Below are 13,293 nucleotides of genomic sequence, written 5' to 3' on the forward strand. Positions count from 1 at the left end.
AAAATGCTCTGATTAAACTAGCGTTTAATTTAGAGGGTTTATAGTTAAAGAGTTTAGAGTTAAGTTTAAAGAGAACAATCATAATAAAGATGTAAAGACTCAGGAGACACACCAGACATATGTATTATGTTTTAAAGGACTTTGTTTGGATCGGTTATAACTAATGCTAGAGCTGGCTCACTGCCAGTGGTGGACAGTAATGAAGTATTAAGTAACTGTTTTGTGTTTTTTTTTTACTTTACTCAAGTATTTCCCATTTTTGTAACTTTTAGTTTTACTCCACTACATTTGAAAGTGAAATAATTAACTTTTTACTCTACTAGCTACATTATGTGAAAGCTGTCGTTACTGCAGGCTTCTTGTGTTCAACAAAGTAACGTCAAAACAAAAGCACGCCCACCAATCAGCGTACAATTCAACGGTAACGCAAGCACCAGTCAGCATACAGTTAAACGGTAATGCAACAGCATACAAGTTTGAAAGAAAATAAGCCTATTTTAAATGGATGAATCTACTAACGCGCCCCACACAAGCCATGGCCTTATTTGAAGTAGTCGAGGGAAAAAACGCATTCGTTTTCAAGTGTCTTCTCTACCTGACTCAGTATCAAAAATTCCCCATCCAATTTAAAGAAGCATGTAGAGGTGAGATAATTTCATTATCATTTATCTTAATGAGAAATCTAACAGTATCTTGCAGCAAACCGTTTCTTTGTGTATGTTAAAATAAGTCCGACGTTATCATTGTATCCATGGTTAGTTAGCTAGCTAGCTAAGTAGGCTATTGCTAGTTCTCAACCGAAAACTGCCTTAGCAACACACTCGGCATGTAGCTAGCTAGGTTAGCTAGCTAGTTATTTGTTTTACCATAGTTCATGAATGTACTATGAATAGTACTTGGAGCTTCCAGCTAAATGCATTGATATTGTAAAATAATAAACATTTGAACATAGCACTTAACGTTAGAAAACAAATTATATTTAATAGGTTTTACATGCATAGCATGGTGCTAAAACAGTTAGCAGGTAAAAGTTTGGGCTTTTGCATATGCTAAAACTATCTAAAGTATTCTGCAATAACTAAATTATTCTGTATCCTATTTGGATGGTGCAGTAAAATACAGGAAATGTTTATTTTATTCATCAAATAGAATAGAAATAGAGATTGATTTGGATTTATCTGTATTTGCAATAGCAAATAAATCTTTAACCAAAATATAGCTTGTTCGCAAAAAGTTACTTCATAGCCACTTGGTGCTACCAAATAGAAATTACATACCTTCTGTTTTTTCTGCTTATGATAATTTTAATAAACAATAAAATGAACACTATAATCATATAATTAATAATATTAAAATATTTGTGTATAAAGAGTTGAGCCTGTCCACATAAATTAGTTGATTATGAAAGAGTCATGGTATAGAGATATATAGAGATAACAGGATATTAAAGCCTAATTTATAGAGCCTAACTGATGGAACGTTACTTTCAATACTTAAGTACATTTGAAGGCCAATACTTTTGTACTTTTACTCAAGTAGAAGTCTAAAGGGAGTAATGTTTTACCTTGGGTATCTGTACTTTAGGCTATGGTTTGTGTATGTGGTTTGTCGTCCACTGCTGACTGGTATAGTGCAAACTTCAGAAGCTAAGTGGCTAAAACTAAAGTTAGCATTGTCAGATGATACTGGATACATTCAAACAGTCAGAGGGGCGGAGCCTCAGTTGCCCAGCTAACAGATACCCTGACAACATCTCAAGAGGGACAGCAAGGCAAACATTTCAAACAAAAGTACTGAGATTCCCTGAGTCTCTGAAAGCAGATTTCATTATTCCTAATGATGAAGAAGTAAAAGTAAACCACACCCATCATGTGCAGTTAACATACATGTGTACAGGGAATTAACACCACAGCAATGAGAGTTCTCTCCTCTGCAGCATCTCACATAATCTGAGGTGGTTCAAGTCAAATGTACCCAGACACCTCAGACACTGGAGAAATGAGACAGCTGCTTTCTTCAGGAATAAAGAGTTTCAGCTGAAGTGTACAGAAGCTCAGAAGATACAGAAATGCGGCAAAACAATAAATTCGGAATAAAACTTGACAACAGAAGACCATAAGCCTTCACTCAGGGGAGGGCCAGTGTGGGTCCAGCCCTGGTTACTGGAACAATCTGCAGTCCTGGACCTAAACAACATGGAGGTGACATTTCTGCTCCATGCAGATGAATCTGCTGCCCTGCAGAGCAAACATGTGGACCAGAACCAGGCTCTGACAGACAAGATGGACAAAACCTTACAGGAAAAGCCAATGCTCAGGACGACAGGCACTGTATGGAAGTAGTGCATGGGGTCACCACAACTACGCTAGATGAGATGAGCATCCCATGCATAATTCTGTAAAAATATGTTCAAAGTTGAGATTAAAGCAGCGACTAATGCATGCAGAGACTAGTGAACTATAATATAATAGAGCTTTCACCCTGACTGCTATGTGCCACTGTAACTGAGCTGATCCTGTTGCATGAGACTAACATTAAACCCTTTAATGGATTAGATATTATCTGGATTAGATATGATCCTATTGTGAATAGTGTCAACAGTGTGCACTAGCTGCTGTTTTCAATAATCAGCAACTGCAAGGCATTGTGAACGTAACTGTATGTTTACCAAACAATTAGCTGACTGACATGAACACCATGATACGAGCAATTAGAAACTGTAGGTTTACAAAGTGTCGTCTCTATATAACTGTTCACACAACAAACAGCAACAGGGACAGTTTGTTAGTTAGTGCTAACTCCTGATCTCCTCGAACTGCACCACACATGTGAGGGTTCCTGGGAGGTTCCTCTATGATGTGCCCCTCCTCCTAAAGCCTCACCTGTTCAGGTGTGGCAGTGCTGCGTATCTCCTGCCTCTCCTGGGCCTCCCTGAAGGCCTCGTAGAAGTTCTGCTCCCCTTGGTCCATGGTGATGGTGAGGACGCCGTCATAGGCTCTCCGCAGCGGGGCGTCCTCAGCCAGCGCCGGGTAGCTGATGTTCCTGTACGGCAGCGGGTAGAGCAGCGTGTCGTACGGGATAAAGACGTAGCCGCGGTCCACCATGCGCATGTGCGTGGCCGTGGTCAGCAGTGTGCGCTGGGTCTCACCGCCCATGAGGGCTGACTGCATGCACATGATGACCACTGTGGAGGAACACGGACAAGCCCATGGACACACACACAAGCACACACACACAAACACATGCCAAATGATAAATATGGTCCCATATGATGATTTGGTATAGCCCATTGAGTGGCAGAGCCAGAAAATCTAAGTGGACATTAACATTTTAAAGGCAATGCAATCCTTTACTATTTAGTCATTAATTGAATCATTAATGATGTCATTAATTAGTTTGTAAATTAATTAATTAATTTAATACAAAGCTCCATCATTTTCATGGACGCACTCACCTCTCACGCGGTCTGCTCCGCGGATCTTCTCCAGGGCCGAGCGGGGCCCGTCGCCTTCCGTGCTGACGTTGACCACGGTGCGTACGGGCAGGCCCAGCGCACGCAGCGAGGCAGCGAGCTCACGTGCCGTCTCCACCCACAGGTCGCTCTGCTCCACCGCTACGGCCACGTGCGCCCAGCGGAAGTAGCGCAGGACAGCGAAGAGCACGTGCGACGCCAGTGGCATTGGCCTCAGCACCACGGGGGAGGAGCCTGCGCCAGGCCCCGCCCTCACCCCTGGGCACGCCCATGGAAGCAGGGGCACGTTCCAGTGCTCGGCCAGCAGGGCAGCGGCGGTGCAGTACCCTGGGTTGGCTGGCCCCAGGAAGGCGGAGGCGTAGCCCTGGAGCGAGGCGAAACGTGCCAGGGCCCGTGATGTCCGGCAGTCCTCGTTAACCAGTGTGTAGTCGTACCAGTAGCCTCGGTTCAGGTCGGGGTCCTTGTTGATGCGGGTGACGGCCAGGCGGGCCGCCACGTCGGGCAGGGATTCGGAGTACATGGGGTCACACGTCCAGGGCCCCACCAGGGCGATCCTGAAGGTGGCGCTCCAGACTTCGTGGGGCAAGTGGGAGAGTATGAGCAGAGAGAGTAGGAGGCAGGGGGCACGCGAGCTGTGGTAACGCAGTACCCCGCTGTACGAGGAGGGAGGGCTGTCCGCTGGGCGGGCCTGCCGGGGGGTTGCTGTGGAAGGTTCCGGATGCCATCGTGGATGGTGTGATTGCCAGAGGAATATAGAGTCTCTGTGGGTGGCCATTTTGTTTTTCTCTTGATGGGTGTCAGGGAAAGAGAGACTGTGGAAGAAGGAACAGTGTGTGTGTGTGTGTGTTTTTGGAGTGTTTTTAAATGTACATGTTAAATTAGAACAAAAAGATGTAAGGGAGAGAAAAAAGTAACAAAAATATAAAGACATGATTAGACATTGCAAGACAGAGTACTTGAACCTGCCCTGCACCCAGGAAAAAGAGACAGAATTTAGGTAAAGGCCAACCCACACATCACCTCCAGAGATTTGAAGATCTCTCTGGCAGCATCTGGGATAAATGTACATACGTCTACAATCAGGCCAAAACATGACATGGCATTCATGGGAGAGTTGCTATAAGGAAACCTCTCTCTCAAGAAAGAACAAAGTTGCCCGTTGTGCACTTGGACAAACCAGAGGTTTTCTGGAAGTCCATTCTCTGGACAGATGAGTCCAAAATGTATTTATTTATTTGGCCACAGTCACAGGCACCAATTTTGGAGAAAAGTCAACACTGCATATAAAGAGAAGAACTTCCTCCTAACAATGAAGCATGGTGGTGGAAATGTGATGGTCTGGGCCTGCTTTTCTGCCTCCAGACCTGGACGAATCATTATCCAGGGAACCACCAATACCCAGGCCCATCAACAAATTCTTGACCAGAATCTCGGATGGAAATGGATTATGTATCAAGGCAACAACCTAAAGCACCAACAGAACTATCAAGGAATGGACTAAGAGAAAGAACATTTGCACTCTGGATTGACCCGGACTTCAATCCCATAAAAATGCAGTGGGAAGATCTGAAGTGGGCGGTATATGCCAGATGTCGCTCCAACCTCTCTAAACTGAGTTCTACTAGGAGGAGTGGACAAACATTACAAAAAGCAGATGTGAGACACTCATTTGTGGTTACCAAAGACGTTTGGTTGAAGTAATGGCTGCAAAAGGAGGCGCCACAAGCTACTAACCAAAGGTGTCAGAAGTATTCACATTCATTACTCAGGTAGAAGTATAGATATTTGGTATTTGTACTTTGTTACTTGACACCTCTGCTACTAACTAAGATACACACATACATTTGCCCTTGGCAGAATTTCAGTTTTGGGAGAGAGAAATTACATTTGGTTAATGAATGATGAAAATTATTTTTAACCTGGTCTGTCCCTTATTTTGAATTTTGGATGTTCATTTTATAAGATTACTAAATTTTTTTTTTTTTTTTTTTTTTTTAAGAAAACAATGTTTAGGTAGTTCATAAACATTCAAGCGGCGATGTGAACATTTTAATTCTGCTATTTAAATATGAAAACACATCTACAACTTTATCCACGATTCCACTGGCAACCAAAAAATGCCCCCACATTCCTTACTATCCTACAGCAGAAAAAAATATACCAGAGCTCACCATCAGATATTGACCTGCCCTATCTCTGTATACTAGACCATCTCGCAGCTAATGCATGTTAATCTGTGGTGGCATGAGATAAATTAGCAACCACAAGGTCAGCCATTGTGGTGGGAATGCTATCTTAATCTAGGGAATGCTAACTTAATCCAGAACAGAATTTACCCAATAAATATGCTTCCCTGGGCAATATATTAGCTGATTATCATAATTAAGACCTATACAAAATAAAATGCTAACCATCTGTTATTTAAAACGAATTGCCTACTGAGTCATCTATTTCTACTGCATGTAGTACATAGATGTTACAAGTTAAGTCTACTTCAAATGGAGCATCAAACCTTTTTTTTTTTAAAGACAAAAAAATGACAGATTTGGGAAAGGGAGGAGGGTCTTAACTGACCTCGAAGGTTGTGTCTAATAGATGGTGTTCTCCCGTGGATCATCCATCAGATGGCTGGAGGTGTGGACAGCTACAACCGCTCCAATAGAAATCAGTTTTCAAATCCAAGAATAAAAATCAGTCAATTAATAATCAGATTAATTGATTCAGATCACACAAAGGAGGAGGGATTCGGAATTGTTGAAAATTGTTATTCCAGTCAAGGTTAAGAAACAGAAATGTCATACAAATATTTTCTAACAAAAATGTTCTGAATAAAAATAGAAATCTCTTCATAAAGGAAATTAAGTTTTTTTCTCTTTCCTCAAGGGCAGAGGCCACGTTTACCGGACTGGGTCTTTCCCCAAACCAAGCTGCCTTCTTAGAGCAGGTGGAGGAGAGCGGCCCTGAGCCCTGGGTATTACTGGAGAAAGGCAGATTTAATGAGAGAGAGAGAGAGAGAGAGAGAGAGAAAGAGAAAAAGGGAGGGCAGGTGAACACTGGGTCCAAGTGATGATTTCTCGATCTTCTTGGAGAGAGAGAGAGAGAGAGAGAGAGAGAGAGAGAGAGAGAGTGTGTGTGTGTGTGTGTGTGTGTGTGTGTGTGTGTGTGTGTGTGTGTGTGTGTGCATGTTAATGAAAAGGCAGAGCTAATACTGATCTGAGGTCAGGGTGATGAGAGACCAGCACTGATCTGAGATCAAGGTGATAGGGGCCAGCACTGATCTGAGGTCAGGGTGATGCCAGCACTGCTGCAACGACACCTACACTCCAGGCTTCACCCAGCCACAGGAGCAGTGGTGAACTGGTGAGAGAGAGAGAGAGAGAGAGAGAGAGAGAGAGAGAGAGAGAGAGAGAGAGAGAGAGAGAGAGGGTGACAGAGAAAAAGTGAGGGGAGAGAAAGAGAGCTAGCAGGAAAAAAGGGTTAAGTGCAAATTGAACAAAGGCCTTTGGTGGGAAAGCTTTTATAGGCTGTGCTGATTCCATCATTTCTCTCTCTCTCTCTCTCTCTCTCTCTCTCTCTTTCTCTTTCTATCTATCTCTCTCTCTGCAGGAGCTTGGTAAGAGGCTTGCAGGTTGAACCTCAGTATAGTCCAGCCCATGCCACCTAATCTGATTAGACCAACTGGACTTCATTGGTTGTGAAACAGGATGACACACACAAACACACACACACACAAACACACACACTGATGTTGAGAACCAGTGAGCTTAGAACTGGACTCTGCCATCTGTAATTTTCTAGTACCTGCAGCAGAAGCAGGAATTCATGTAATTCTGTTTCTTGAAGAGGGCGCTAGAGTGATAGAGAGGCAAAAAGAGAGAGGGAAGGAAGAGAGAGCAAAGAACAAACGAGAGATGAAGTATGAAAGACTGAGAGACAAAGAGCAGAGAAGAAGCACGACATATCCAGCTCAGGTCAGAAACAGACATGGCACCTCTTACTAGATTTATGCCCAGGACTTTGTTCTTGATAGCAGCTTTAACAAGGTCAGTGCCCTCCTGCACGGCAGCACCAGAGCAGAGGGCAGCGAATGACAGCAGGGGGCGGCCATCACAACGCTTACTGTCCCATAGTGGCTGCACCCCCAACCACACCCCCTCTCCGCAAACCACACCCCCTTTCCCCTACACATGGCTGCCATAGATTGGGAGGTTTCTTGGGTTTTCACGTTTGTGTTTTGTTGGTTGTAGTTGTGGAAAGTTAATTTTTGTTCCACTATTTCTCTGTCCATTAACGTCATTGGTTCTTCAGCATTTTAAAAACATTTTTATGAAAACTTGTAAATTGGTTAATGAATGATAATAGTTTGAGTACTTATAATTAATATTTTAGCCTCATTTTACCCGTGTGTAAAAGGCTGTTTTAGCCTCATTTTACCCGTGTGTAAAAGGCTGTTTTAGCCTCATTTTACCCGTGTGTAAAAGGCTGTTTTGGCCTCATTTTACCCGTGTGTAAAAGGCTGTTTTGGCCTCATTTTACCCGTGTGTAAAAGGCTGTTTTGGCCTCATTTTACCCGTGTGTAAAAGGCTGTTTTGGCCTCATTTTACCCGTGTGTAAAAGGCTGTTTTACCCTCATTTTACCCGTGTGTAAAAGGCTGTTTTAGCCTCATTTTACCCGTGTGTAAAAGGCTGTTTTACCCTCATTTTACCCGTGTGTAAAAGGCTGTTTTAGCCTCATTTTACCCGTGTGTAAAAGGCTGTTTTAGCCTCATTTTACCCGTGTGTAAAAGGCTGTTTTAGCCTCATTTTACCCGTGTGTAAAAGGCTGTTTTAGCCTCATTTTACCCGTGTGTAAAAGGCTGTTTTAGCCTCATTTTAAAGTATACCATGTTCACACTGACAGGCGAGGGAAGTACAAAAACAAGGAAGTGATCACACCAGTCTCAGGAATAAGGGAGATTACCAACTCAAAACCACCACTTAATCCAAATTAAGGAAACAATTACAAAGGTGGCAGGCAGAGCGCCTCCATACCGTAACACACACACACACACACACACACACACACACACACACACTTGAAGCATAATCCACTTTTATTCAATAATATCTGATTGTACCAAAGTAAAGTAGAAATTTGTTTTGATTTTGTGTAAAATGTATATAAAATGCAAAACCAAAATCTCAAAATGTAGTTAGTTGCTTGCTACAAGCTTGTGTAGTGTAGCTGTGACCCTGTTCTTGAGTCTACTCCTGGAGACCTGGAGTTACATTCTAGTCCTGCACCTGGAGATCTGGAGATACATTCTAACTTCATTCTAACTGCCCCTGGAGTCCATCTCAGCTACAAACCAAGAGCCTCCAGACTCCTGCTGTTGTCCACTATAGTGCAGCCCACGCCACGACAGTACATCTGTCGAATGCAGCGGAAGCAGAATAATGTGCTGCACCCAGGACATGTAACGTTGGGGCATATTCTCCCGTTGTGCGTGACCAGGGTGTTACACTTGGGACAGGCCCTGAAGAAGGGGCAGCCCTTGGCTGGGCTGCTAGGGTCCGTGATGCACTCCTCAGACAGCAGGACGGCGCGGAGGGCACAGCGGGCCGGACGGCAGGAGGCGTCGGCCTCCGCTGATTTGAGCCTCTCCAACTGACACGCCTTGCAGAAGCAGTAAATGTCATATGATTTGGAACACCGATGGCACATGGCACGATGCCCGTTCACCTTCACGGTGTCTGAGCCCTGGCAGAGTGGACACTGTGGAGGGAGGAATGTTATGGTCAGTGTCATACACTGGCAGTTTCTACCTCAACTCTGACTTTACAGTTTCAGTAATGAAAAAACTTTAATGTCTTCAGTTTCTTAGTGCCAGTCATGAAGAAGAAAGGGATACGAGGGAAGGGTGTGATCATGTGAGAAGTTCAGCGTCCTGAAGCTTTTTGGCACATTTACATAACATCAGCTTTCCTAACATTACAGCAGAGACATGTCTGGCCCCCACCCACCACAAACAAACACCAAATCCACCAACATGTTTTTGAATAACATCCAGCCTGTTTTCTGAGTTTAATCACTCCAACTCCAGACTGGCTACGTTAATCTTGACAAACCAGGTCCCCATGCATCATGGTTAATCAGATCCCCCAACACATCACGCTAGAAGAGTGCTTAACAGTATACACACGCAAACACACTTATTCCTCTTTGGGATTTACTCGGCCTACCTTTGAATTTGTAACAGAGACGTGTTGACTCATGATTCCAGTCCTTCCACAGTACACCTGCAGGTACAAGGCAAAGTCAGCAAGAGTAAAGGAGTGAGCGCAGAGTAGAGGTCTGCACCCGTCAGAATATCTTGCGGCACGGGACAGAATTTAATTGTTATTGGCGGGAGCGGGAGTTTAATTAGTCCAGGCGACGCGGGAGTGGAACCACATATACATGTAGAAAAATCCCGCAAATTAATAAATAGTCTAGAAAATTATAATAATAACAACGCAATGATTTCCATGCATAAGGAACAGGACAAAAACAATTAATCATTCAGTAAGTAAGCAATAAACTAATTCAAAATATTGGCTAAGCAACTGATCACGTGAACATGAAGTGTGCGTCATTTTGTCATTTTGATACCGAAATGGCAGACTAGACCAGGGGTCGGGGGTGGCGAGTGTAAATTGTTAGCGGATGGGAGGTGTAAATGGTCACAAATTAAATATTATATTGCGATTGATCGCCAAGTATAAATGCCTCCGCCGCTCGCGCAGGTATTTTGGACATGCTGGTCCAACGTGTCGCGTGCCATACATTGCCGACCCCTGGTGTAGATGGTCAACCAGTTTCGGCGGTGGAAAATTCAATTAAAACAGTCGATTACACCACAATTAAGCCAACTACAGGAAAGTCTGATGTATGGAGGCCATATTCCATTGTAATTAATGGAGATGGAAATCGTCTACCATTTGCTTGTTGTGATAGATGTCAGAAAGTGTTGGTGTACGTCACCTGACGGCATGTGTTTGGACTGTGCTAAGAAATGGTACAGCGCGATCCATCGATATATTGCTGTTTTAATAAATACATGAGAAAATTTCAAGTACTAAATTTAATTTATTCAATTCATATTAGGATTGTGGGCAGAGGCGACAGAAATGTGTATGTGGTGGGCGGGTGCGGGATTAAAACAAGCGATTTTCTGGCCGGTGCGGGCGGGAGTGGGACTAAAACATGCAGGCGCGGGTGGGAGCAGGATTAAAACAAACGATTTTTTGGCGGGCGGGAGCGGGACTAAAACAAGCGGGAGCGGGATTTAAAAAGCAGTCCCGCGCAGACCTCTAGCGCAGAGTATCAGAGTAAATACAGACAGAGTGAGGTGAATAAATACAGGAACAGAATAGTTTTACTTTCTGTCTCTCACAGGATTATTGGACATTTGTAAAAACATTAAATACACATGTGGACCTTAGAACTGAACTCATTAACTATAATACGCTTATACAGCCAACAATTATGACATAGTATTATATCGGAAATGCTACATGAGGAAGAACTAATGAATACTAGAGTCAGTAAATAAAAAATGTTCTTAACATAAAGTACATTACAGACCGCACAGTACAATTAGCTCGAGCTAAAACAGTGAACAGTGTCACTTACCTGCAGCCGCTTTAATTCCACCAAAGGGACAGACGCATGACCTGTGTCTGATCTCTCAGTGATGTGATGGTGTGTTTCTGCTCGCACACAAGAAAACCAGATTGTATTCTGAGGAACTGAGGGGGGAATTCCAAATCGATACTCCAGACTTTCGCTTTCTCTTAAAAAAACAATAAAACACACAATGGCAGTCTCAGGTTTACAATAACAAAACTATTGTGACTAAACTCAAACTGGTTTTGAGAATTTGCTCTGACCAGAACATTTTCCGCTCAACATTTCCAGAACATTTAGCTTTCTATCCAAATAGAATCCAGCAGATTATGTAAAGTATTGTATTAGTTTACAATAACCGTTAGTGTTTGACTGGGCTGTTCGTGTTTGACTGGGCTGTTTGTGTTTGTTTTGTTCTTAATTTGTAAATACATGTAATACGTATCTCGCAGCCACGGGAGCTACAAGAGGTAAAGTGTACTATATCTGTGCTCAAAACTGTGCTCTGTTTGCTATTATAGAGCACTGGTTTGAGGTTCCATCATCTTGTAGTCGTGTCTGAAAACTGCACATGACATTCAGTATACCAACCTCTCAATGCACCGCAGTTAGCGATGTACATAACAGATGGATTTGGTGGTTGCCAAGAGAACGCTACTTGTCTGACTGCAAGGTGTAATGTGTAAAGTTTGGAGGTGTGGGGTTGTTTTTCAGGAGCTGGGCTTGGCCCCTTAGTTCCAGTGAAAGGAACTCTGAATGCTTCAGCATACCAAGACATTTTGGATAATTTTATGCTCCCAACTTTGTGGTAACAGTTTGGAGCTGGCTCATTCTTCTTCCAACATGACTGTGCACCAGTGAACAAATCAAGGTCCATAAAGACATGGTTGGCAGAATCTGATGTGAATGAATTTGACTGGCTTGCACAAAGTCCTGACCTCAACCCGATAGAACACCTTTGGGATGAATCAGAGCGAAGACTCAGAGCCAGACCTTCTCGTCCAACATTAGTATGTGAACTCACAAATGCACTTCTGGAAGAATGGTAAAAAATCCCCATAAACACACTCCTAAACCTTGTGAACAGCCTTCCCAGAAGATTTGAAGCTGTTCTAGCTGCACCTGGGAACCTGGGATGTCACTTAAGCTCATATGTGAGTCAAGGAAGGTGAGTGAATACTTTTGTCAATATAGTGTATATCAATTCTGGATGTGCTGAAATGAATTCGTATCTCACATATAAAACTTATTACATGACACAGTCTGTGTAACGCAGCTCGCGCTGCGGAGTGAGAGGACGGACACAATTGCTGAGAAGAGCGAGATTTATTCAAGGGAATACCATACTCATCGTCCGATAACCAGTCCGGGTTCATAACGGGAGGGCAGTCCAAAAAACAGGCGAATACAGGCATGACAAAAGGGAAACACGATAAACAGACAATGAATCAAAACAGGAACACGCTACGGGTAATCACAGCAAACAAATATCCAAACATCCAAACAGTCAAAATACCCGACGAAGGACAAGGGAGACTCAGGGGCTTAAATACACAGGACTGAAACAAGGAACAGGTGGGAATGATAACACAGGGGCGTGGTAACAAATGAGGAATCACGGAGACAATGAGCAGGGCGGGATAAACAGGCAAGGAGCACAGACATGAGGGAACCCGGAGTGACAGCTAAGGGAGGGGGCGAGGCCATACGTGACAGTCTGCGTCACTGTTTTACTCATTCAGACTCACTCAGTCTGTATTTCTATCTTCTTGCATGCCTCCACCCAAGACGATTGGATACAGGCATCTGCCGGCACCTGGGGGATGGTCTGGCTTGCCGGTGGATGTGCCGATGCCGGGGTTGGATGAGCCGTTGCCACGAGGGGTCGTGCTGATGCTGGCCTGCCTGAGGCCCACCGCCTGCACTGAGGGGACTGAGGCTGCTTGGCCGGGGAACAGGAGCCTTGACTGTTGCTGTGGAACTGTGGAACCACCCTGCAACCACGGACTTGTGTTAGCGGGCCGCCCAATGGAGGATGGGTTCCCTTTTGAGTCTTGGTCCTCCCGAGGTTTCTTCCTAATCCACACCCTATAGGGAGTTTTTCCTCGCCACTGTCGCCTTTGGCTTTCTCATTAGGGATCTGGACCCATACGATTGTAAAGCTGCTTTGTGA

At 43.9% G+C, this 13,293-nt stretch overlaps 2 protein-coding genes and 1 long non-coding RNA gene across 4 annotated transcripts in view; 1 reads left to right on the forward strand and 2 right to left on the reverse strand.

Moving 5' to 3' along the window:
• The window catches only part of gucy2d (guanylate cyclase 2D, retinal), a 16,637-nt gene extending 10,527 nt beyond the window's left edge, over window positions 1-6,110 (reverse strand). For both annotated transcript variants that reach the window (XM_077010833.1, XM_077010834.1), the window contains exons 1-3: window positions 6,047-6,110; window positions 3,455-4,284; window positions 2,883-3,184 (exon numbers count right to left, since the gene is read on the reverse strand). In XM_077010833.1, coding sequence (XP_076866948.1) covers window positions 2,883-3,184; window positions 3,455-4,247 — 1,095 coding nt within the window. In that variant the 5' untranslated portion in view covers window positions 4,248-4,284; window positions 6,047-6,110. The remainder of the gene's footprint in view (window positions 1-2,882; window positions 3,185-3,454; window positions 4,285-6,046) is intronic.
• LOC143518450 (uncharacterized) lies at window positions 261-8,498 on the forward strand. Its single transcript, XR_013132193.1, has 3 exons — window positions 261-644; window positions 7,079-7,443; window positions 8,373-8,498. It is a non-coding gene; the product is annotated as an uncharacterized LOC143518450 (long non-coding RNA).
• Window positions 8,499-8,813: 315 nt separating this feature from the next.
• Window positions 8,814-11,244, reverse strand: LOC143518343 (uncharacterized). The gene is made up of 3 exons (XM_077010781.1): window positions 11,127-11,244; window positions 9,695-9,751; window positions 8,814-9,227 (listed from the first exon to the last, which is right to left on the reverse strand). The coding sequence occupies exons 2-3, from the start codon at window positions 9,725-9,727 to the stop codon at window positions 8,814-8,816; spliced, it is 447 nt and encodes a 148-aa protein (XP_076866896.1). The 5' UTR covers window positions 9,728-9,751; window positions 11,127-11,244.
• Window positions 11,245-13,293: the final 2,049 nt, after the last annotated feature.

This window comes from Brachyhypopomus gauderio, chromosome 7 (genome assembly GCF_052324685.1).
Source record: "Brachyhypopomus gauderio isolate BG-103 chromosome 7, BGAUD_0.2, whole genome shotgun sequence".
Taxonomy (NCBI): domain Eukaryota; kingdom Metazoa; phylum Chordata; class Actinopteri; order Gymnotiformes; family Hypopomidae; genus Brachyhypopomus; species Brachyhypopomus gauderio.